At 32.8% G+C, this 24305-nt stretch overlaps 4 protein-coding genes across 5 annotated transcripts in view; 2 read left to right on the top strand and 2 right to left on the bottom strand.

Annotated features, from left to right (window-relative positions):
* The window catches only part of LOC125064325, a 40794-nt gene extending 36083 nt beyond the window's left edge, over nucleotides 1-4711 (top strand). Inside the window, exons 3-4 of the mRNA XM_047671300.1 lie at nucleotides 2207-2407; nucleotides 3680-4711. Coding sequence (XP_047527256.1) covers nucleotides 2207-2407; nucleotides 3680-3871 — 393 coding nt within the window. The 3' untranslated portion in view covers nucleotides 3872-4711. The remainder of the gene's footprint in view (nucleotides 1-2206; nucleotides 2408-3679) is intronic.
* Nucleotides 4712-5700: 989 nt separating this feature from the next.
* LOC125064224 (DNA polymerase epsilon subunit 4) lies at nucleotides 5701-7103 on the top strand. Its single transcript, XM_047671170.1, has 2 exons — nucleotides 5701-6110; nucleotides 6495-7103. The coding sequence occupies exons 1-2, from the start codon at nucleotides 5805-5807 to the stop codon at nucleotides 6636-6638; spliced, it is 450 nt and encodes a 149-aa protein (XP_047527126.1). The 5' UTR covers nucleotides 5701-5804; the 3' UTR covers nucleotides 6639-7103.
* A 529-nt stretch (nucleotides 7104-7632) lies between these two features.
* LOC125064144 (maltase A1-like) lies at nucleotides 7633-11379 on the bottom strand. Its single transcript, XM_047670974.1, has 11 exons — nucleotides 11191-11379; nucleotides 10649-10828; nucleotides 9864-10024; nucleotides 9628-9753; nucleotides 9425-9545; nucleotides 8988-9319; nucleotides 8799-8906; nucleotides 8469-8720; nucleotides 8286-8383; nucleotides 8006-8146; nucleotides 7633-7771 (listed from the first exon to the last, which is right to left on the bottom strand). The coding sequence occupies exons 1-11, from the start codon at nucleotides 11330-11332 to the stop codon at nucleotides 7693-7695; spliced, it is 1740 nt and encodes a 579-aa protein (XP_047526930.1). The 5' UTR covers nucleotides 11333-11379; the 3' UTR covers nucleotides 7633-7692.
* Nucleotides 11380-15313: 3934 nt separating this feature from the next.
* LOC125064105 (maltase A1-like) lies at nucleotides 15314-22857 on the bottom strand. Of its 2 annotated transcripts, none has more exons than XM_047670898.1 (11): nucleotides 22656-22857; nucleotides 21909-22088; nucleotides 19920-20080; nucleotides 19684-19809; nucleotides 19481-19601; nucleotides 19043-19374; nucleotides 18854-18961; nucleotides 18524-18775; nucleotides 18341-18438; nucleotides 18061-18201; nucleotides 15314-15459 (listed from the first exon to the last, which is right to left on the bottom strand). In XM_047670898.1, the coding sequence occupies exons 1-11, from the start codon at nucleotides 22795-22797 to the stop codon at nucleotides 15381-15383; spliced, it is 1740 nt and encodes a 579-aa protein (XP_047526854.1). In that variant the 5' UTR covers nucleotides 22798-22857; the 3' UTR covers nucleotides 15314-15380. The 2 variants fall into 2 exon arrangements, with proteins under 2 accessions (XP_047526854.1, XP_047526853.1); XM_047670897.1 differs by lacking the exon at nucleotides 15314-15459 and adding an exon at nucleotides 15585-15626 and having other exon boundaries at nucleotides 17994-18201.
* Between the last annotated feature and the right edge of the window lie 1448 nt (nucleotides 22858-24305).

Raw genomic sequence — 24305 nt, 5'->3', positions numbered from 1 at the left:
TTTTCCTCTTGTGGTTTGACTATAGATAAATATAATTTTATTAAATAGATGAAGTAATAAAGTTAAGGCGCCACTATTTAGTTTATGACAAAGCGAGGATTCAAGATTGATAGAACACGTGATGAAGCATAGGTTCCTAATCGAACATCGTGGGCACTGACTCATGTTATCATGTGCTTAGTTTGTTATAATTAATCATCTCTAATTCGGTATTAATGAAAACCCTGTTACATGCATGTTGTATGTAGTAACTATCCATGTACCATGTATATAATCCTCTTGCTTTGAAGTAGAACTGTAGAATGAGCTTCAACGATGATGCTTTTATTTAGAAGTAAAATATTTACGTGCTATTATTTTTAAATAAAGCAGTTGATACAGCAAAATTAGGTTAATATAGAAAAATCGAAATTATAAAATATTAAGGTACACTGCGAAATCCCTTAATGGACACCAACTCGCTTTATTGTATTATAAAACGCGCAAAAGATATTAACCTGCCAATAATAGGGCTCCCTCGACAGCCATAGTTGGCCTATTGGGCGTCCGTATGCCTAATTAGAAACGTTTCGTTTAGTCGTACAAAAATAAAGCCGTTTAATTTCCCATGAGCAAGCATATGTTCTTATTAAAATGAAGATTTGGAGCGTACACGACACTGTTCCACTGTTGTATGATATGCATGCATGTAACAAAATTTGAGCGTGAGATAAATTATAGAGACAAAATTAAACAAATTAAATCTCAAAGATGATGCTCGGAGTGGTTTAACTCTGCAAACATTGGTTAGATTTGTGAGTTGGACTTACTGGGTCATATCAACTGAAATCCACTTGGTGTGTTTAGAATGAATAAGATATGTAATTGCCTATTAAAATGTTAAACCGTAAGTTCAAAGGCGTTAACTATAAAGATAAGTCTAAAACATACAGTTGAAACAAAAAGCTTAAATTAGGGTAAAAATTAATTAAAATTACTGTCATTTACTACGTGTTTGGAAATAGAGAGTATTCTTGATAATCAATAAGTACTTACTCCTAATTAACACGTCAAAATAAATCCTATATATATAATGGGACGTATCCATTATTTATTATTTGTTTGAAATTTAACTAGATATCTAATATATTAAAGTAATTAATAATAGTATTTATAGAATCATTTTAATGTATGTGATAAGATTATATGACAATACGTCACTAAGTAAAAATCTAAACAAAGGAAATCAGAAAGACTTGTAGGGATAAGAAACATAATTTGTCTAATTAAAAAAGGATGGATCATTTTTGCAGTTTAAAATAAATAAATCCAAACACCATAAATTCTTTTTTTATCTGGAAAATAATACAGGTCAATAATATTTTTTATATCTAAGATAATAATATCCGTATACATTTAGAGTTTCTGATTGTTTCATGTTTCAACAATCATATATAAGTTTGATATTGTGTAACTTCAAAAAGCAAGATTTAAATATTGTTAGCTGGTCCAGGCTAACTTTCACTGATGAGTTCGTGCGCTGTGGATAAGTCAATTTAGCACTTCCTGTCTAAACAACTCAATGTTATTTGTATAATACAATTCGAACAAACCATGATTCATTATGACATATTTATAGGTACACTCATTCTTATTACAAGTTTAAAGATATATTTATAATTGAGGATGAAGGTGTAAGAAAAATAAAGTATTTAAAAATGTATATACAGATTTAAAGTAGCTTGTTATAACAATTAGTATAAAGTCGTTAAATTATCTATGTCTAAATATTATTGTCTTTTATTAGTTGACCATAAAGCTGTCTTAGAGTGGGGTCTATGCTAGACCCTGTAACAATAATCTGTATAAAGTGTAGTTAGTACTTATATAAGACAACTAAATAATGACAAAAACATCGCTTGGTAGCAATATCTTCCAGACAACTATAGGAATAGAATTTTGCAATGAATGAGATAGACAGGTGTTGAAATGAAAAATATAAATATAATACTATAAGTAAACATGAAAATACATAATGTACAATTTGTGTAATTGACATATAAAATGTATAAATTAAATTACATATTTTATAAAATACATTTCATATACACATCTGTATCCGTCTATGATCGGACGTCTTTAAATTCCTGTGTTTTGTTTAAAAGGTAATATAATATTTTTTATTACAAAATACAAAAATGATTAAAATTTTTTTTTATATTTTTAGGACTCCATGTCCGAGCTCCGAGCCCTCTGTTACCCCGGTACGGATGTGCTTATGCTGTGCTTCTCCGTGGTGCGACCGGAAACGTTCCGGTCGGTCGCCGAACGGTGGACGCGTGCAGTCGCTAGTGTGGACGCGCCTTTAGTGCTCGTTGGTACGCAAAGCGACTTGGCACTTGATGGACGTGTTATACATACTTTAAAGGTACTATTAACAGTATTCATTTTGTATTAAATGTTTTTGTATATAAATCTTTACACTTAATATATAAAAAAACCTTAAAATTGACGCAACATAATTTAGCATCAAGATATATTAGAAATATTAATCTTCTTTAGTTTCGCCAAACACACGACGATAATGATACTTGCTACTAAAATGAAATTTAGTTTATATGATGTCCGTTTAAAAATAAACGATTATATTAATAATACCAAACACATTTATCTACATATATTGTGGAACAGCTATATAAATAAAATGATCTTACCCGGTTTAGAAGAGAGAGAAGTTTTATAATTTCGGCTAAATCTTATAAACACATATTGTCGATCGGTCACTGACTCTGAACCAATATTATTATTTTTTTTTGTTTAAATAATACAAATCTAAGGTCAAAAAAATATCTTTATTTATTATATTATTAAGAGTACTGCTATAATTTTCGAGAATTGTCGGCAGCAATTTCATTTTATGATGTTATAAAATAAAAAGAATTCAATATACGATTAATCATTGCAAAGTTATTCTTAAATTTGTGCTATTTTATTTTATGGCTACGTGCATTCTTTATTATACACTGTGCACGGTACGTACGATTTACGGTACAAATAATACCTCAAACAAATAAAAACTTTTTAATTGGTCTAAGCAAAATACAAGCATGAAAATTTAAAATAAATATAACCTTATTGTAAATTCTGTAATGTTACATACTTACAAACATACGTACGTATATTGTGTAGTGGGTGAAAAAATATATAAAAATGTTGAAAATTAAAATAAATGAATATTTGTAATAATAAAATAAACATAAACTTCAACCATAATATAAAATACGCTCTTATCTTAAACATTGGCGTTTACGAATTTATGGCGGCTCGACAATGCGGGCGTTTAAACATAAGTTTATAATAACAGTACTACGTGCTAAGAATTTAGTTTAAAATGGTTTTTTACTCTCAGGCACTTATTGTTTAAAAAAAATATAAAGGGTAAAACTGCTACGTATACAATGTAGCAGTTACCTGTGTGAAATTATGTATTTTTTATTCGTGCAAGGCGCACCTAGCATCCTAGTAGTTGTTATTCTAAATTTTAGATTAAGTCATTAAATATACATACATTTTTGTTCAGTGTCTGATAAGTTTATATCGTGGGTAGAATAAACAACAATGAAGCTTTTTTATTTTTATATTTATTTTTGAAAACTTTGTATCTGACAGCGCTCTATTTATTTTTAATTAATCTTTACAGGCCCGTGGAGAGCACGCAGTTACAGAATCTGAAGCCCGAGCTTTAGCTGCAAAAATTAATGCAGTATATGTAGAAACTTCCGCTAAAACTAGGAAACAGTTAAAGGACGCTTTTGACGCCGCCATCCTAGCAGGTCTGCCAGTTATACAACACAAGCGACCTCTTTGGAAGAAGTTATTATGTTTGGATTAAATAAAGAACAGAAAAAGTTATGTACCTTTCAATTTGAAATTGAGATGACATGCTTATCATTATAAAATATTTAAAAAAAAAACATCCAAATAAATACGTCTAAGAATGATCCACACTGCAAATATATTTTTTCCAAAGTGTAGAATAAAACTCTTAGCAATTAAGTGTTTAAAATGTAATGTGCCTTATATGACGAAATCTTTTTAAAAGTAAATTGGAAATGATGACTGTAATTTAGTATATGAATTGTTAAAATTAGAAATAAACGCTAATGTGAATGTTAAAATATATTATTACTGATTATATGATTTAAACTTAATAGTATTTGGATTAATAAATCGAAATATATTGATTATAATAAAAATCAAAAGCTATCTTTTACCTCAAAGTGATATACAACTTCGAATATCGAATAGCAGATTATTTTCTTCTTTCCACTTGTAATAAATTTAAATATATCATGTTTGTCATCAGATGAATTAAAAATGGCTTCTTGACTAGGATTAAAGTTGTGATTCCGAAAACAATTTTAAAATATTAAATACTAAGCATTTCTCCGTTACGTACCTTTATAAAACTTGCCTAATTTCATTATTAATTTTTAAAAATGTGTTGAGGCTTAATATAAACGATATGTATATAAATATTATTGAACAATAATTAATGTTTTGTAAAAAAATGTTAATACCATAAAAAATATCGATCGATTGTATAATAAATAATTAATTGTAGTTTTAGTGGAATATATTTTCATTGTTACATAGTTTGTATATAGTAAGCATGACTGCATATAGTTGTTTTGATACTCAACACGAACTGATAATTATATTTTAATACGGATTTTGTTTTTTTTTCCATTACCAATCCCTTTGACACAACTTTGTTCCATTACCTTAATATTCATTGTAATTAATAAATAGAAACAACACAGTAGTTTTCAAATCATACTACTATAGATAAGACATAAGTCTTTAAATTTTTTAGTAAATAGTATTGAATATAAATTTTATTTCAATATTAATCGCATTAATCAATGTAAAATTAATTAAAAATTAAAGCATACGTTGTTTAAGTATTATAGTTAATAATGTTTTGATAAATAAGTCGACCAAAATTTGGCAACAACGGCTACCTATATAGTGCGCAGAAGATATAAGTTAAGCGGCGTGTGCGCAAACACAGGTTAATTATTTATTTCTTTTATCTCATATTACTATGGAATCGTAATCCAACATCGCCGGACAGAGCAGACACAGGAAAACTTTACGTACTAACCAAGATACGTGTAAATATCAATTTCCGAGCTGCACTTTAACTACTGGTTACCAGACGAGACGCCGGTTAGCTTGTTATGTACCAAGAGTTAAAGTAACAAATGAAGCGGTTAATTATTTTTTAACTCCGAATAAATAAATCTAGATTTTTTTTTATATTTTTATTGTTCCTCATTATTCCACACATTTTGAAGAAATGTACATTTATCATAGATTAGAAATTAAATCTATTTGTATAAATTAGTCTTTACTTTTTATCTGATTAATACAATTTTTAATATAAATAAAAACATCATATGTCGATCTATATTCTAAATTCGATTTATCGAATTAAAATTAAACTACAAAATAAAATTCTAATATTGATAAAAATGATTGATAAATAATTCCCACTATACTCATCACATATTTAAAACTCTTTTTTCTTTCTGTCTACTTTTTTATACTGGTAATTTAAAAAAGGGTTGTCACATATTCATAACCTTGATAGTCTATACTAAGCCTTATTTTGTTCTATAAGCTGTCAAAGTCATATCTATCAAATTCTTCAATGTCACTTTGAACACTGACAGTAAAGTTTCATAATAGCGCCAAATCGCGCAATTTTTGGAATTTTAACTCATTCTCATTTCTCATTGACATTTTTACTGTTTATAACAATGTCTGAAGACGACCATCACGCAGGGTTAGAGTTATCCGATATAGTAGAAGACACTGATCAATTCCTTGAAAACGATTTTCACCCAACAGAAGTAACAGAATCTGAGCAAAGTATAATCCAAGATTCTGAGATTTTAAACTCTGAGGATACAATCGTATTAGAAAAAAAACCGCAAAATGCCAATAAGGTTGAAATTGTACGTTCCACAAAACTTCCTATGGCTAGGATAAAAAACATAATGAAAATGGATCCAGACGTGAACATTGTAAACGCCGAAGCAGTTTTCTTAGTCACAAAAGCAACTGTAAGTATTTCACAACGTTAATTTTCTAACTAATATTCAAATAATTTATAATTAGCAATTATAAGTGATTGTTATGGATAAGTTACACCATAAGTTGTAGTCTCATATTATTAGACATTATACTATAACAGTTTATGATAAGTGCTCTACTAAGGTATATACCAGTCCATGCTGTAATTGGATTATTATTTACTAATTAATATAGTAGTATTAAATATGTAAAGAATATTAAAATAACTTTTATGGAGTAAGTGGATTCACATGTTGCAGAATTAGCAACAGAAAATAGAGATTTCCTTATAGTGTTTTTCTTTATAGCGAATCTTGATTTCAATTATAAAAACAATTACAGCACTAAACATTTAAAAATTGCATATTTTTCAGGAGATGTTTTTAGAAACAATCGCAAAAGAAACATTCACATACACAACCCAGCACAAAAGGAAAACAATAACCAAGAAAGACCTGGATGTAGTTATCAACAAAGTGGACTGCCTTTGTTTCTTGGAAGGTGCTATGGACTTTTGAAGGCACTAGTTGTATTGATACATTTAATTAAAATAAGGAAAAAATTGTAAATATTTTATCAATAAATCATTTAAGCTTAGCTATTTAAATAGTATTTTTATTAATTTATAAAGTATTTAGGCTTAAAATGTTAAAAAATTAAACCACTAACAATCAATATTAATTTTTTTGAGTTAAATTTTAGCCACGGTGGCTAAACTCAAATATTATATCCCAATAATTATATCATCTATAAATTAAGTGTAACTGAGCTACTACTATCAGGGCAGTTACTTTAGCTAGTGTAGATAAATAACATGAATCTTTTAAATAAACTGAACTTGTATAGATATTGCGTTGTGTTCCTTTATCTATGTGATAGTTTTATTTATATATATTTCTTAGATTAATTCATTATTCATAAGTAAGAGATTGGTACAGTTTCCTATATTATATATTCATGTTTTTGCAAAGATGTCTGATGAATAAGCGTAAAGTGTAAGGTAGAGTTTTGTACATATGCACTTATGTATGTCTACGTAAAATATTGCCTTTGAACTGATAAAAGTAAATTTATGTTCAAGATGAAATACAAATATCCAGGCATATAATTATTATTAAGACTTTAAATTAATACACAACAACTAAGTTTAAAGAAGTTATTATTCACCTGCATTTTTTTTTTACCATTTAAATTCTATTTGAATTTTTTGATTCCATAAATATGAATTGAAGCCAGATCACCAGATAGTGATTTGTGTTGACTTATAAAAAATATAGTGAGGAATGAAAAAGTGGTAAATGAAGCAACTATATTAAATTCATATGTCAATTTAAATTTATTATAAATTAGATTATGTAAAAGATCATCTCTCAAAATGGAACATGTTTTATTGTAAATTGAATGATCAGTTCAAGTATCCTGGTTTATTTTAATTAGATGCGGCAATTTATTCACCATTAATAGTATCATTTTAAATATAAATAGAAAGGTTGACAAATAAAAAATGTTTCATTTCTATATATATAATTTTTATTTGGTTATTTTGTCAAAAAGGAGTATGTCAGGGGTCAATTAACAGCAGTTGTCGACAGTTTGTAAAAGTAGAGCGCAGTGTGCAGATACGTGCACGTTACTCTTCGACACGGCAGCTCTGAAATAACATTATTTTATATATATTAATTGCATAATGTAGTAGACAAGAACTTTAAATAATATCTTTAATTATTCTTGCTTCAAGAATGAAACAAAATTTAAAACAGCATTTAATCATTAATTTTCTCTCTTTCTCTTTCAAGTAATAGATATATCGACACAGATTATTTTATTCTTAATAAGTCGGATTAATTGAAAGTAATTAGTTTCATTACATATTTTGTATACATACCCTTTCTCAACGGAACAATCGACGCCAGAAGCGACGACTCTCAGTTGAGCAGGTAACAAGTGCAGTGAGGAGAGGTCGAGGTCCTGCGCTTCATCGGAGAGGTTCACTACACCCAGCACTCCGGGAGAGCCGGGGAGTAACCTGAAGATGTAACGTCAATAATAAGTATAAGTGATAAAACACATTATCATATAAATATCTCGATGAGAAATTAAATCCAAAAAAATTGAGAAAAATAAAACGTTTTTGATATTCTACAACGCCAGTATAGTTGGCTAACCTGGTGATAACTAGAATAGATTCCGACAAAGCTCTGGTGTCCAAGTCTCCGTCTTTGACCGTCGGGCTCTTCCTCACACTTGCGACGTCTTTGTAGAACTGTAATTAATTAAAAAAAAAAATGGTGTTATTTTACGTCAATCAATGTAAGCACAATTTAAGATTCGATAGAATGTATTCGTACTTGGTAATGGCTCTTGGGGTCGTTAATTTGTTCTGCCAAGTTCACACTCCTGTAATTCTCGGCGACTGGAAGCCAAGGTTTGCCGATGTTACTGGAAAAGCCGGCATTGGTAGAGTTGTCCCAGTGGTAGGGTGTGCGGCACGGGTCGCGGGACTTCTTGTAGTAGTTGATAGGGTCGTCGGTGTTGCAGGCCTGGGGATCTCTTGTATCTTCCCAGCTGATCTCGCCGTCGGTCATTCCGATCTCTTCACCCTTGAATATATTGGATTATATAACAATGTTTCCAACGAGCTATACCACATTGACATTCCCAAGATTTGTTATATTTACCTGGTAGGTGATGGCGACTCCAGGCAAGAGAAGAGCTAACATGTTCATTGCGTCAACGCGGTCGACTCCTTGACGAGTACCCATTCGGCTTTGATCGTGGTTACCATTCTGAAAACAATAAAAAAAGCGTTTTTTAGTGCTCATTAAAAAGTCCATATCTTCTCAGTGTAAATGTTAATTTATACTTACAACCCAGTTTGCTGTATTTCCGCTAGGCATGTAGGTCATCCATTTGTCGATGACAGTTTTGATTTCCCAAGCGTTAGAAGATTTGGTGATATCTCCGAGGAAACTGAAGTTGAAGGGAATGGATCCATTTCTGGTCTTCGTGCCGTAGTACCGGATCATATTGTTCAAGGTGCTGTAGGCCTCTGTCATCATGATCTTGTATTCGCCCTGTTTTGGAATGTATTCGTCAAGAAGATCTCTCCAGTTGTAAACAACTTCGTACGTTTCGTCCATGTCCTGGGTGTAGATGTGATCGAGGTATTCGTAGTCGTCGGGGACAGTACCAGGGATTCCTAAAGAAAAAAAAAAGAAATAAAAATTAGATCCTTTTGTAAAAATGATTTAACCAATTCTTGTTAGTTTTACTAATAGGTAGGTAGATAAAGTAATGTAGGTACCTGATACAGGTTCGTCAGGATAGCGTCCTCCGTAATTTTTCGGGTCAGCTTCGTATAATCTGTTGACGGCGTCCACACGGAATCCAGAAACACCTAGATCCAGCCAGAAACGTAGAACGTTCTAAAAAGGTAAATAATTTTGGTTAACTAATATCAATTTAATGAATGTCAACATGAATGAGATAAAAGTTAAATATACGTGCCTTCATTTCCTCTTGAACTCTGTCGCTACGGTAGTTGAGATCCGGCTGACCGATGACAAATTGATGCAAGTAGTACTGTCCACGTACTTTGTTGAATTCCCAAGCACTCTTACGGAAATTGCTCACCTATAAAATTATTCGAATAAATCTCCAATAACTTAAATTTCTGTCGGCGTATAAACTGTTTTAGAGTTTGAAAGTGAACATCTGGAATTCGTAAATAATAAATTGGTTACCCAGTTGTTAGGAGGTTTGACGTCGCCAGTTTCAGGGTCTGTGACACCGTCGGTCCACATGTAGTAATCCTCGTAGCCGGGCTCTCTGCGCGCTGAACGAACGAACCAATCGCTCTCGTTGCTCGTATGGTTAGGCACGTAATCCAACACAACGCGAACACCTTCGTAAGATGGAATGGTTCGATTGAAAACACTGTAAGACTGAAATTCTACTAACATATTGTCACTTTATCTCAATCGAATCGAAACATTATCATATTAACAAAAAAGTTAACAGTTATATTTGGTTTCGACGTTACGGCTTAATATAGTATAGCTCTATTCACTCACGAAGGTGCGACACTCATCACTAAAAAAATATATCGGCAAGCTTAAGTTTAAGTAACACTCGTGCTTATAATATGTCTTAGTATAACATTTAAACCATTGAAGTTACTTTATATTTGTTAATGGATATACATTTGAATTTATATCAAGATTCATAACTTCACATCGGTTTGATTCCGATCCTATAGATATGGATAGTTGACGTGGATTGGAGTTGTATGGAACGTATCACAAGTTTTTTGAAAGCTTTATTTTAAAAGTTCGCTTTTAATTTATAGTTTTGACAATTTAGGTATGTGTTTTAAAAGCTGTTCACTGAATATATTCAAAATATATACCTCTGATTTTTCTTGCTAATTAATTTAGTTTATCCTTAGTTCTGAAGTATCATAACTAAGATTGATTTATTTAAGTCTAAGCAATAGCTTAGACTTAAATAAATCAATAATATATCTTACCCAAACTCTTAGCCACACTCATGAGCCTTTTGAAGTCTTCCATGGTTCCGTATTCGGGGGCGATTTGACGGTAGTCTGTGATATCGTAACCGAAGTCGTACATCGGAGACAGGTAGATCGGGGATAACCATATTGCATCAAAGCCAGTTTCTTTTATGTACGGAAGTTTCTGAGTTATGCCTGAAGAAAATTTAAGTGCCCTTAGAGAAAGTAAAAAATAGTCGAATATTGCTTAACTTGAAGTTTAGAACTTATCTCAAAATGAATTTAATATGTTTGTTTTACAAGAAACAATCAGTTATTTGAAACATAATAAAACTTTACGATGCTCCTAAACAAATTGTAAGTAACATTATGAATTGTTATCAAAATAAATATCAATTGGTAGTAATTGGTAGTGGTAATCAAAGGACGCGCAAGAAATGTAAAAGGACTAGTAGCGGATGGACGATTACTGTAATTAATTAAATTAGTTATGAAAGTTGCTTTATTTTAAATAAAGAGAAAAGTAACTTACTTAAAGTACTTTAAAAATAACTCACCATTGAGATCACCGATGCCGTCACCATCGCTGTCTTTAAAGGAACGCGGATAAATTTGGTAGATTAAAGCAGTTTTCCACCAATCCAAGTCCACCGCCGATGCGGCGGTCGCCACGAACAACAAAAGGATCGCTACACGCATTACGATTAGGATCCCGGTGACGTGTTTATTTCTCAGTGCCGACTAAACAATGAAGCCGACACCACCGAACACTTCCTTTAATATAAAACTGAGATCAAGTAGTGACCCATTGACAATGATGACCAAATGCAATTTGAATTGTTTGTTTTGCAATTTGTTATTATCTCGACTCTTAAGAGCGAAGTAGGTACTTCTCGTATCTTTCAAGTAAGGTACGTAAATACCCAACTAAATATTTCATTTCCATATAATAACTATAATTTAAGCAATGTCTTGAAACTTCCTTACAGCCTCAGTTCAATTTAAATTTATTTTTATTTCTTATACGCGCCGTGCTTATTGGTGTGTTGACGCCTAATGAAGCGCGTTATCGCGTTTCCTCCAAATGTAGTAAACGGGTAAATACCACTCGCTGGCGCTAACCTAACCTGCCTCCCGTAGGGTAGGGTAAGGTTTGCTGGTTTCCGGAACGACGATATTATATATTTCTTCTTATTATTTTTATATTATTAAGATGGCTGCTAATAAACGATGGATACCGACATAAGTATTTCTATGGTGGTTTTATGTGCAGCACATAAGGGAGGACTCAGTTCTATACGTATAACCTACTTAACCAAAGAAATTAGCATTTTAACAATTTCATATTTTAATGAAATAATTATATTCAGCATTCAGTTTGTATCTATCAGAAATGAGCAGTATTGTCGCTTAAGATTAAGGCTATATTTAGTAATAAATTGAAGTGTTTGTGTGTGGTGTGAATGTGGTGAAAATTGAAGTTAAATCTTCCAGATTTCGTAAACGTAATTGGAGGAGTCGGTAGGATACTTGAAGCAGTGCGGCATACATCCAGAACCATGAATCGGCTCCAGGATGACCCAATTCAACTGTTTACATTCTCAAGTGTTTTATCAAGTATTGTGATCTATGTGCACGCGTGCAAGCCGTGGACGTACTTAGCAATCAGTGCAGCGAAAAACCAGAGGCATATTATGAATATTATGCTGAAGATGAATTAGATAATAACACACTGCCCATAATGAGACATTCACGCTTTGTTAAGACTGACATGGTAAGCTCGGATAATAATTATTCTCCATAAATCTCAAGAATTTTAATAACTTTCAGCATCGGAATCATCCAGATTGCCAGTTATGCCTTTAATACAAGATAGTCGCTAGTCCATCAATTAAACCTCTTCTTAAACGGTTAGGTTCTAGACTTTTAGCTGGCAGGGTTAGTAAGTTTGGTTAGGTAATCTATCTGTAGTTCGAATATGGGTAGTGTTCATTAGCATTAGCAGCCTGTAAATTTTCCCACTGCTGGGCTAAAGGTCTCCTCTCCCTTTGAGGAGAAGGTTTGGAGCATATTCCACCACGCTGATCCAATGCGGGTTGGCGGAATACACATGTGGAAGAATTTCGTTGAAATTAGACACATGCAGGTTTTCTCACGATGTTTTCCTTCACCGCCGAGCACGAGACGAATTATAAACACAAATTAAGCACATAAACTTTCATTGGCACTTACCTGGGTTTGAACCCGAAATCATCGGTTAAGATGCACGGGTTCTAACCACTGGGCCATCTCGGCTCTTAATACCGTAAAGAACATAATTCAAAACTTCTTCTTCCTCCTGGTTGAAGCATGACATCATAACCTCAGAAACTACATAGGATACAAATAGGCTATTTGACAATGCGAAAAATAAAGTGTCAATTATTGTAATCAGTATACATGGTTATTGGTAATTCGACGTATTCCTGTTAGGAGGTGATAGGGGTGACGATTTGCGATAATTTTAACCCCCATATGAATCATGCAAAAGTTAATCATTTTTGAGTTATCACGTTTTTTTAAATTTTTTCAAAATAAGTCAAAATTGCAACTTTAAAAAATTATTTAAAGAAAGTATCAATTAAAATCTATTTTTTTCTTCTGATTTATAAAAACGATTAAACACTGGATATTTTTCAATATTTTAAAAATAATTATCGGTCCAAATTTAAAAATGCGAGACGGAAAACGATATTATTTCAATATTTTTTTTAATTTTTTCCCTCAAATATACCTGAAAAACAAAAAAAAATCATTATGTAACTTGTTCTGCAGATTATTTTAAAAACATAATCGTTTACTTAGCTTTCCGTAAATGTATAAAGACTAGGAATTTATTTCAAAGCAACCGAAATAAAATGATCAGAAAGGACGCTAGTGGAAATTCGTATTCGACCATGACCGAATGAGTACTAAAGGTCGCTCTTTAAAATTCCCACAAATTTGATTTAAAATAATAACCAATGTAAAAAATCTTACTTATTTACTTAACTAACTTAATTAATACAAATTTAAAATAAAATTTAGATACATAAACAGTTCAGTAGCTAAGTTACAAATAAGATATATTGTATTATCATTTTAATCCTGTCTTATCATTTTAATCAGTTGCATGTTATTGATGAAGAGGACGCTGAAAGAAGAGTTGCTTTCTGTAGATTCATGCTTAATGAGGATTTAGAAGATGCAACTTTTTTGAAAAAAATCCTCTGGACCGACGAATTCAAATTTGATCAAGATGGTATTACTAATTACCACAATAAACATTATTGGAGTGAAAAAGTGGACAAAAATCCTAATAAAAAGAGGCCACCTTTTGGTCACAACGCCGTTTTTCGTTAAATGTCTGGACATTTAACGGCGGACAAACGGCGGAAAAATGGCAATAATTGACGACAATTTAATCGGACTATATTTTTACCAAGAAATCTAAATATTGCAGCTTACGAAGATTTTTTGACAAAAAAAATGTTTGACCTCCTCGAAGACGAACCTTTGGCTACTAGGCAAAAAATTATATACCAGCATGACGGATGTCCTGCATATTTTGGTATAAATGCTAGTCGATGGCTTGATAGCCATTTTCCTAATAGTTGGATAGACCGAAGGGGACCCATCCCGTGGCCCGAGAGGTGTCCAGACTTAACGCCGGTTGATTTCTATATTTGAGGTCACATTAAATTCCTAGTTTATAACGTCTCGCCTGTGTCGTCTCGCCGGAAGAAATCAAAAAAGAATTAAGAATGCTTCAAGAACAATGCGGAATAATTTGACTAGTTAGATAGTTAAGTCACAACTTCGAAAAATAATGCGACTTTGCGTTCGCAATAGGAGTAAATAGTCACTTCGAGCAAGAACTCAAGTCCGCCGTTAAATGTCCAGACATTTAACGAAAAACGGCGTTGTGACCAAAAGGTGGCCTCTTTTTATTAGGATTTTTGTCCACTTTTTCACTCCAATAATGTTTATTGTGGTAATTAGTAATACCATCTTGATCAAATTTGAATTCGTCGGTCCAGAGGATTTTTTTCAAAAAAGTTGCATCTTCTAAATCCTCATTAAGCATGAATCTACAGAAAGCAACTCTTCTTTCAGCGTCCTCTTCGTCAATAACATGCAACTGATTAAAATGATAAGACAGGATTAAAATGATAATACAATATATCTTATTTGTAACTTAGCTACTGAACTGTTTATGTATCTAAATTTTATTTTAAATTTGTATTAATTAAGTAAGTTAAGTAAATAAGTAAGATTTTATACATTGGTTATTATTTTAAAACAAATTTGTGGGAATTTTAAAGAGCAACCTTCTGCGAAAGCCGTGGAGGTCCCTGATAAATTTCCAAAAATTGAGAATATATCTCGGTTGGCATTGACACTTAGTGTGCCTTAAAAACTACTAACTTTAAAAATTGAAAATTTAATGCTCAGTTCTGATTTTTCATCTGTATATTACAAGCTAGGTTTATTATAAGCTAACGATGCTTTCAATTAACCAGTAATGTAAGTATTAGTTGCATCTAATAAAAATAAAATCCATTTTATATTTATAGGTCAACGGCCACTGATACCTAAAAATATTTTTTCCTAATTATAATTTTTACCTTAGAAAATAAAGGTTAAAAAAAAAAACTTTATTAAATTCATCGTTTTAATTTGTATATTTTATATACAATATTTCATCAAGGAGTATGTCAGGGGTCAATTAACAGCAGTTGTCGACAGTTTGTAAAAGTAGAGCGCAGTGTGCAGATACGTGCACGTTACTCTTCGACACGGCAGCTCTGAAATAACATTATTTTATATATATTAATTGCATAATGTAGTAGACAAGAACTTTAAATAATATCTTTAATTATTCTTGCTTCAAGAATGAAACAAAATTTAAAACAGCATTTAATCATTAATTTTCTCTCTTTCTCTTTCAAGTAATAGATATATCGACACAGATCTAGACACGCGGTAGCGTGTCAGCCAAGTTCTAGTAACAGAACTGGCTAGTAGCACCGTGTGTAATATTACACGAACCATTTGGAGCCACTTTTGACCTTCTCATAACTCAAAAACTATTTGACATAGATGTGTCAAATTTGGCTCATATATTAAGACTCGCGAGATACATATGTGTTCCAAATTTCATAAACGCATCTCAAATGGTTATTTAGATATTAACGTCTAAAAATCGTCATTTTTATCACTGACTGACCTATAGATCAAAACTATATCCTACTTCCAGGTGACCTAGAAAGTTCAAATTTGGCATGCAGGTAGATAATTAGGCCAATATAAAGGAAAAAATCTGAAACTGGTAATTTTTTATCATTTTATTATAATTTTTCATTTTATTGGGTCTATAGGAACACTTATATACTTAGTTCCTGTAATAACTGTAATAATAAAAAAATGATGTAAGAACCAGCAATCAAAACTTATGACAGCCGGTCTTCAAGTGGATTTTAAGGTCTTCACGTGAATGTATAACAAGTTGAATACCACCCTTAAGTTTTTTAAATCCAAATATTTCCGTTTTAGTACTTATGAGTATAGCCGACTTTCGTATTTATTATTATTACGTTATTAACTAGCATTTAGCGCACATCAATGGTGCCAAATAATTATACTTAAAAAAATAATAATAATAGGCATTTCGGTACACGGCGCGCGACGCGACGCCGGAACAGCGGGTTAGGAGCGTTGCGATTAAACCTTAACGCGGACGTGTCTGAGCGAGTGGCAACCGCGCTCATAAGAATTATTTCAATACCTTCCGATGGAAACTGCCTAGTCTATTCGACTGCATATTTTTTGTTTGAGTATACTAGTATACAACAATAAAAAAGGTTTCGTGAGATTGTAGTAGAGTATGTATATCGTAACTGGAATGATTTAAGTTTGTACTTTAGCGCTACAAACGGGGATCCTTATTGCTTGGAAGAACAGTATCGAGCAAGCATGCTGATGTCAGCAAAGGACTGATGAATGGGTCCAATGGAAAAATAGAGAAGGTACATTGGGGACGTCGATAACAGCAATAGCGCACGTAAAATAACAATTCAATTTAAACATAATTTAATTTGCGAACTAGAAGTCAAAACCAAGTTACAGATATTAAGTAATGTACATATATGTTCAAAGGAAATAATTCTCTATTTGCTTAGCATATTCTACTATTATACACAAATTACAAGGCCTTCGCCTTGACGGTGCTCTTTTCGACATAGGCTCCTCTATATTAAGTAAAGAGCAGGCTTACGTTGGCCTCTCTAGAGTTAAAACCTCAGATGGAGTACATCTTATCAATTTAGGTCCAATTCAAATCAAGACACAAGAGAGCTCTATTGTAGAGTACAACCGTCTGCGCACGTTATACCACCCCTACTTGGCCAAATTAAGTATAAACAGAAAACGCGTAAAAAAAAATCCGGACACTGAATGGGCAATTCACTCGAACATTTCAGAGGTACCTACAAGAAAAATAAGAACGTATCAAAAAAAAGACAATTATACCCCGTAAACGTAGGAAAATAGAATAGCTTAACAAAAACCATTTGGTATTAATTTTGTTATTAATAAGTACCTATTAATAATTTATATACAAAAAGTAGTGATATCCCATCAAAAACATAAATGTAAAAATGAGAGCCAAGTTAAATATTATGATATATACCTTGGTTGTTGACTTCAACGACAAAAGAAGTGAGATCTAAATTTTTGCCAAGTTAAATAGCCCTTCTGAAATTTATTTATAACTACATAAAATAGCATTTCTTCTTATAACTTGGGATAATATATTGTTGCCTAAGGTCTGACTTGGCTAGTTCTTATATGTTTATAAACACAACTTGTAGTTTGTGTTTAGAATAACAAATTATAACTCAGAACATCTAAGAAGAATGGAGGACAGCTCAGTATTGCTCAGTATTGCTTAGTATATACGTACATTAAGAGCTGTGATGGTCCAGTCACTAGAAAACATTAATCTTAACCAGATATTGCGAGTTCATATCTAGACAAGTACCATTGAATATTTGCGTGCTTAATTTGTGTTTATAATTCATTTGTAAAGGCTTAGAACTTACGAAGACTATAATATAATTCTTATATGAGAACTAGCCAAGTCAGACCTTAGGCAACAATATATTATCCCAAGTTATAAGAAGAAATGCTATTTTATGTAGTTATAAATAAATTTCAGAAGGGCTATTTAACTTGGCAAAAATTTAGATCTCACTTCTTTTGTCGTTGAAGTCAACAACCAAGGTATATATCATAATATTTAACTTGGCTCTCATTTTTACATTTATGTTTTTGATGGGATTATTTTATTCTTAATAAGTCGGATTAATTGAAAGTAATTAGTTTCATTACATATTTTGTATACATACCCTTTCTCAACGGAACAATCGACGCCAGAAGCGACGACTCTCAGTTGAGCAGGTAACAAGTGCAGTGAGGAGAGGTCGAGGTCCTGCGCTTCATCGGAGAGGTTCACTACACCCAGCACTCCGGGAGAGCCGGGGAGTAACCTGAAGATGTAACGTCAATAATAAGTATAAGTGATAAAACACATTATCATATAAATATCTCGATGAGAAATTAAATCCAAAAAAATTGAGAAAAATAAAACGTTTTTGATATTCTACAACGCCAGTATAGTTGGCTAACCTGGTGATAACTAGAATAGATTCCGACAAAGCTCTGGTGTCCAAGTCTCCGTCTTTGACCGTCGGGCTCTTCCTCACACTTGCGACGTCTTTGTAGAACTGTAATTAATTAAAAAAAAAAATGGTGTTATTTTACGTCAATCAATGTAAGCACAATTTAAGATTCGATAGAATGTATTCGTACTTGGTAATGGCTCTTGGGGTCGTTAATTTGTTCTGCCAAGTTCACACTCCTGTAATTCTCGGCGACTGGAAGCCAAGGTTTGCCGATGTTACTGGAAAAGCCGGCATTGGTAGAGTTGTCCCAGTGGTAGGGTGTGCGGCACGGGTCGCGGGACTTCTTGTAGTAGTTGATAGGGTCGTCGGTGTTGCAGGCCTGGGGATCTCTTGTATCTTCCCAGCTGATCTCGCCGTCGGTCATTCCGATCTCTTCACCCTTGAATATATTGGATTATATAACAATGTTTCCAACGAGCTATACCACATTGACATTCCCAAGATTTGTTATATTTACCTGGTAGGTGATGGCGACTCCAGGCAAGAGAAGAGCTAACATGTTCATTGCGTCAACGCGGTCGACTCCTTGACGAGTACCCATTCGGCTTTGATCGTGGTTACCATTCTGAAAACAATAAAAAAAGCGTTTTTTAGTGCTCATTAAAAAGTCCATATCTTCTCAGTGTAAATGTTAATTTATACTTACAACCCAGTTTGCTGTCTTTCCGCTAGGCATGTAGGTCATCCATTTGTCGATGACAGTTTTGATTTCCCAAGCGTTAGAAGATTTGGTGATATCTCCGAGGAAACTGAAGTTGAAGGGAATGGATCCATTTCTGGTCTTCGTGCCGTAGTACCGGATCATATTGTTCAAGGTGCTGTAGGCCTCTGTCATCATGATCTTGTATTCGCCCTGTTTTGGAATGTATTCGTCAAGAAGATCTCTCCAGTTGTAAACAACTTCGTACGTTTCGTCCATGTCCTGGGTGTAGATGTGATCGAGGTATTCGTAGTCGTCGGGGACAGTACCAGGGATTCCTAAAGAAAAAAAAAAAGAAATAAAAATTAGATCCTTTTGTAAAAATGATTTAACCAATTCTTGTTAGTTTTACTAATAGGTAGGTAGATAAAGTAATGTAGGTACCTGATACAGGTTCGTCAGGATAGCGTCCTCCGTAATTTTTCGGGTCAGCTTCGTATAATCTGTTGACGGCGTCCACACGGAATCCAGAAACACCTAGATCCAGCCAGAAACGTAGAACGTTCTAAAAAGGTAAATAATTTTGGTTAACTAATATCAATTTAATGAATGTCAACATGAATGAGATAAAAGTTAAATATACGTGCCTTCATTTCCTCTTGAACTCTGTCGCTACGGTAGTTGAGATCCGGCTGACCGATGACAAATTGATGCAAGTAGTACTGTCCACGTACTTTGTTGAATTCCCAAGCACTCTTACGGAAATTGCTCACCTATAAAATTATTCGAATAAATCTCCAATAACTTAAATTTCTGTCGGCGTATAAACTGTTTTAGAGTTTGAAAGTGAACATCTGGAATTCGTAAATAATAAATTGGTTACCCAGTTGTTAGGAGGTTTGACGTCGCCAGTTTCAGGGTCTGTGACACCGTCGGTCCACATGTAGTAATCCTCGTAGCCGGGCTCTCTGCGCGCTGAACGAACGAACCAATCGCTCTCGTTGCTCGTATGGTTAGGCACGTAATCCAGCACAACGCGAATACCTTTAAAAAAATTTAAGACTTAATATTGCGTTTAAAAAAAACTATTTTGTATTATTATCACTATTACGTTATTATCTTATTTAATTACTAAATATTATAACAGAGTCCTCCGGCATAGACTTTTTTAATATAGTCTTCTGGCTTACTGTCAAATACTTAACTTAAAAACAGTAAGATTTAGACATAGACAATTTTCCACAACTAATACAATAAACAAGCAACTCGCCCCGGTTTCGCACGGGTGCAATGCTTATAGTAAATATACTTATTACAGAATGTCTTACAACGTTCACAGTTTTTCAGTCGTTAGACAATACCAACCGCTATGACCCTACGTTTTAAAATCTGTAATTTCTTCGAAAATATTAACTTAAATTACATGCTGTAAATACCATGGCCATATTGATCGATATTAAATGCACAATGTTTTTAAGGTACTTAATTGGATAACAATTAATGCTGAATTGCTTAAAATCGCTTCGAAAATAAGCCATTATTTTTCTTAAAAAGTAATGGTTAGAAAATGGTTATTGTGGGCTATCCCTACGAGATAGACATATACCACCCTGGACTTTTACGAAGGCTTTTCTAAGGTGTACAATACTGTAGTACATTATTTTGATCTATCTCGTAGGGTTCAGCCAGCGCTTGCAATGTAAGCGCAAAAAAAGTGTTTATTTACGACATCACTTTAGAAACCTCTAAAATTATCAGTGTTTCTCTAATATATTGTACATGTATTATACATATAAACTTTTCTCTTGAATTAATCTATCTATTTATAAAAACAGCATTAAAATCCGTTGTGTAATTTTAAAGATCAAAGCATACACAGGGACAGACAGCGGAAAGGGACTTTATTTTATACTATGTCATGATTCATAACAATGTGTATCCACTAACCCGCATTGGAGCCGGAATGGATGGTGGAAATAGCTTTAAATCTTCTTCTCAAAAGGTGACGATAACTTAGCCGAGCAGTGGGTCATTTACTATATTCCTAGCATATAAGTATAGGCAGTGGCGTAGCTAGGTGGGAAAGGGCCCCGGTGCATAGAAAAAGAATTGGGCCCTCGCCCTCTCTTTAACGTATATTGGCATTCTAAATTATAGATAGTAATAAAAATGGGATACAGGATACAGTGAGTTGAACGTATCATTAGTAAGTTAAATCTATACTTCATCTCCATTCAAAGCTCTTTTCATAGCTTAGGTTAGAGGGCCCCCAGAGCTCAGGGGCCCTGGTGCACTGCACCACCTGGCCCTACGATAGCTACGCCACTGTATAGAGTATAGGTAGTTTCTTTTATGTCTATTTATTTTATAATACTTCTTGTATTAACAATGTACAAATACAACATAACGAACATGTCACTGATTTTTGAAAACTTACAAATTTGTTTTAAAATAAATATATTGTGCACAGGCTATTATTACGTTTTATTTGTGATGAACTAAGTAGTGTAAACAGTTCCAAGGATTATGAAATAAACGCGCATACGTCGCAATAAGATGAGCTGATTGTGGATAATGGTTCGGAAGAATAATTATTGTTCCATTATAACTATACGGGCAAATAATTGCGAAAATATTGAAATATATTTATTTTATGATATAAAAATATGCAATTAAACAATCAATAAAATAAATAATTATTCAGGAATAGCAATTACACCTACCGAAAGGCCAAAAATCTAAAGAAAAAATTTAGTTTTACATAATTCTGATTTAGAGTTATATAAAACAGAAGATTTTTTTTGCTAGCGCATTAACTTTTTGTAAGTTCTGTTATAGTTTTATGCATAAAAAAATCAGTACGATGTCTTACCCATACTCTTGGCCACACTCATGAGCCTTTTGAAGTCTTCCATAGTTCCGTATTCGGGGGCGATTTGACGGTAGTCTGTGATATCGTAACCGAAGTCGTACATCGGAGACAGGTAGATTGGGGATAGCCATATTGCGTCAAAGCCAGTTTCTTTTAGATACGGAAGTTTCTGAGTTATGCCTGAAGGAAATTAAAGTATTCAATTGAATAATAAAGAAAATACCAAATCGATTGCAGTCTTAAAAAATCAAAATATACTTCAAGAAGGCTTTTACAAGCGCCTGAAATCGTAATTTTACCGATCCAAGTATATTAAAAGTAAAGTTACTAGCTATTTGTATGACTTGTATGAATGCGTTTGATGTTAAAAATTCACCCAGGAATAACTCATATAATTCAGATGAGGAAAGATTTTGACTATAACAAAAACGTCTTTTTATTTATTTTACAAGATAAAGTTCATTATTTAAAAATAATAGTAATATAAGAATAAAGAGTTAATAAAGTATTAATAAAGAGAGAATAAAAAATAGTGCGATAAAAATTACGATTAACAATTTCGTACCTACTGCAAATTTACGTTTTGAACAGAAATATATTTGGAAGCGCGCATAAAAATAGTTGTGTATTGTATTCCGTTGAGTACCCTAATATGTGGGTACAATTACTGTAATGATTCAAATAATTTTGCAAATTGCTTTATTTTAAATAAGTAGACGTACTTGATGTACTTTAAAAATAACTCACCATTGAGATCACCAATGCCGTCACCATCGCTGTCTTTAAAGGAACGCGGATAAATTTGGTAGATTAAAGCAGTTTTCCACCAATCCAAGTCCACCGCCGATGCGGCGGTCGCCACGAACAACAGAAGGATCGCTACACGCATTACGATTAGGATCCCGGCGACGTGTTTATTTCTCAGTGCCGACTAAACAATGAAACCGGTAGCTCCTAACACTTCATTTAATATAAAACTAAGCTGCAGAAGTACTCATTGGCGATAACGATCAAATGCAATTTGAATTGTTTGTTTTGCAAATTGTTATTATCTCGACTCTTACGAGCTAAGTGCTCCTCCTATCTTTCAAGTTAGGTAAATACCCAATATGCGTAAGTATAATGTTAATGATTATAAAAATAAATATGTGTTTGTGAAATTCAGACTCAATCGGTCGGTCTTATTTGTGTTTTTTCTTGGTCGTGGTGTATTTTGGGTTTATAGATTCAAATCAAAGGGTTCCAAAAAAGTCTCATTTCAATGATATAAATAACAAATATAAGCTTGTTTATTTAATTACAGATATGAGCTACACATATATTTTTTAAGTAAATTTACCTATTTTTTCTTGAATGTTTTCCTCTGAACCTGGTTTTACAATTTTTTTTCAACGGTTCTATCATAAGCTATTCGATTTATTCGACCCACGAATTTAAAATCATTACTTTGGTTCAGTATATAGAACAAAAAAATACCTAAACGTTCTTCTTACTCATCAGAACTTCACGGGATAAAAAGCGATATATTATTAATTTATTGCAATTGTTGATATAAACAGATATTTCCAATTTTAGTAACCGACGCCGACATACTGGACACGGCCGATTAAATCGTAATTTATTTTCTTTTTGTAAATGAAAAGTGTTGCTATGTTTTAAAAAATAGTTAATTTATAATGGACATAACATCTTGGACCCCAATGGCATTGTTCGGCAAGTGGGCCACCTAATAAGCGGTCACCATCACCCGTAGACATTGCCTCTGAAAGTAATATTTATCATTCCTTAGATCGTCAATGCGTCATCAACCTTGGGATCTAAGATGTTATACACTCGCCTTACAAACCAGAACACAACGATAGCAGTATAATTAAAGCCCTTCCACAATGTAAAATATATTTCACCAACTATATATTTTCTATTACAAATCACTAAGATGTATCTTATACTATATTAATAGCGTAAGCCGATTTTTGTCCCAGTGACTAGGGGACGATAGCTGCATATAAAAAATTGGTTATGGTCTCATTTTGAAGAGCTCCAGCCGTAAATGTGCATAAAATTAAAGAGGACTGTTGATCGCAGTTCACTAAATAGTTACGATGTAACAAAGAATCAATTATTTATTTAGAGAGCGGAAAAAAGTTACTGGCCGTACACAAAATTAAAGTATATTGTTTCCGACAAACTCCAATTCTAACTGAACTAATGTATACTACTTGATATTAAAATTTCATTAAGAGGTTTCATAATTTTGGCGCCAAATGTAGATGAGTGACATGCAGTTTAATAAAGAAATTTCTAAAAAAATATTTTGAATAAACGCGAAGTTTCGCGGGAGACCCACTAGTTATTGAATTTTATTTTTATTTAAATAATTAAAATTTATTCACCTAG

The sequence above is a fragment of the Vanessa atalanta genome, chromosome 5 (assembly GCF_905147765.1).
Source record: "Vanessa atalanta chromosome 5, ilVanAtal1.2, whole genome shotgun sequence".
Lineage (NCBI taxonomy): Eukaryota > Metazoa > Arthropoda > Insecta > Lepidoptera > Nymphalidae > Vanessa > Vanessa atalanta.
This window is presented reverse-complemented; position numbering and strand designations above follow the sequence as displayed.

Coding starts and splice junctions, on each gene's coding strand:
- LOC125064144 (XM_047670974.1), bottom strand. CDS start 11,332: ATGCGTGTAGCGATCCTTTTGTTGTTCGTGGCGACCGCCGCATCGGCG. Junction 9,754..9,863: donor TCAAACCTCCTAACAACTGG/GTAACCAATTTA, acceptor ATAATTTTATAG/GTGAGCAATTTCCGTAAGAG. Junction 9,546..9,627: donor GAGTTCAAGAGGAAATGAAG/GCACGTATATTT, acceptor TTACCTTTTTAG/AACGTTCTACGTTTCTGGCT.
- LOC125064105 (XM_047670897.1), bottom strand. CDS start 22,797: ATGCGTGTAGCGATCCTTCTGTTGTTCGTGGCGACCGCCGCATCGGCG. Junction 20,081..21,908: donor GAGTGTGGCCAAGAGTATGG/GTAAGACATCGT, acceptor ATTTTTTTAAAG/GTATTCGCGTTGTGCTGGAT. Junction 18,439..18,523: donor ACCCCAAGAGCCATTACCAA/GTACGAATACAT, acceptor AATTAATTACAG/TTCTACAAAGACGTCGCAAG.
- LOC125064224 (XM_047671170.1), top strand. CDS start 5,805: ATGTCTGAAGACGACCATCACGCAGGGTTAGAGTTATCCGATATAGTA. Junction 6,111..6,494: donor TCTTAGTCACAAAAGCAACT/GTAAGTATTTCA, acceptor CATATTTTTCAG/GAGATGTTTTTAGAAACAAT.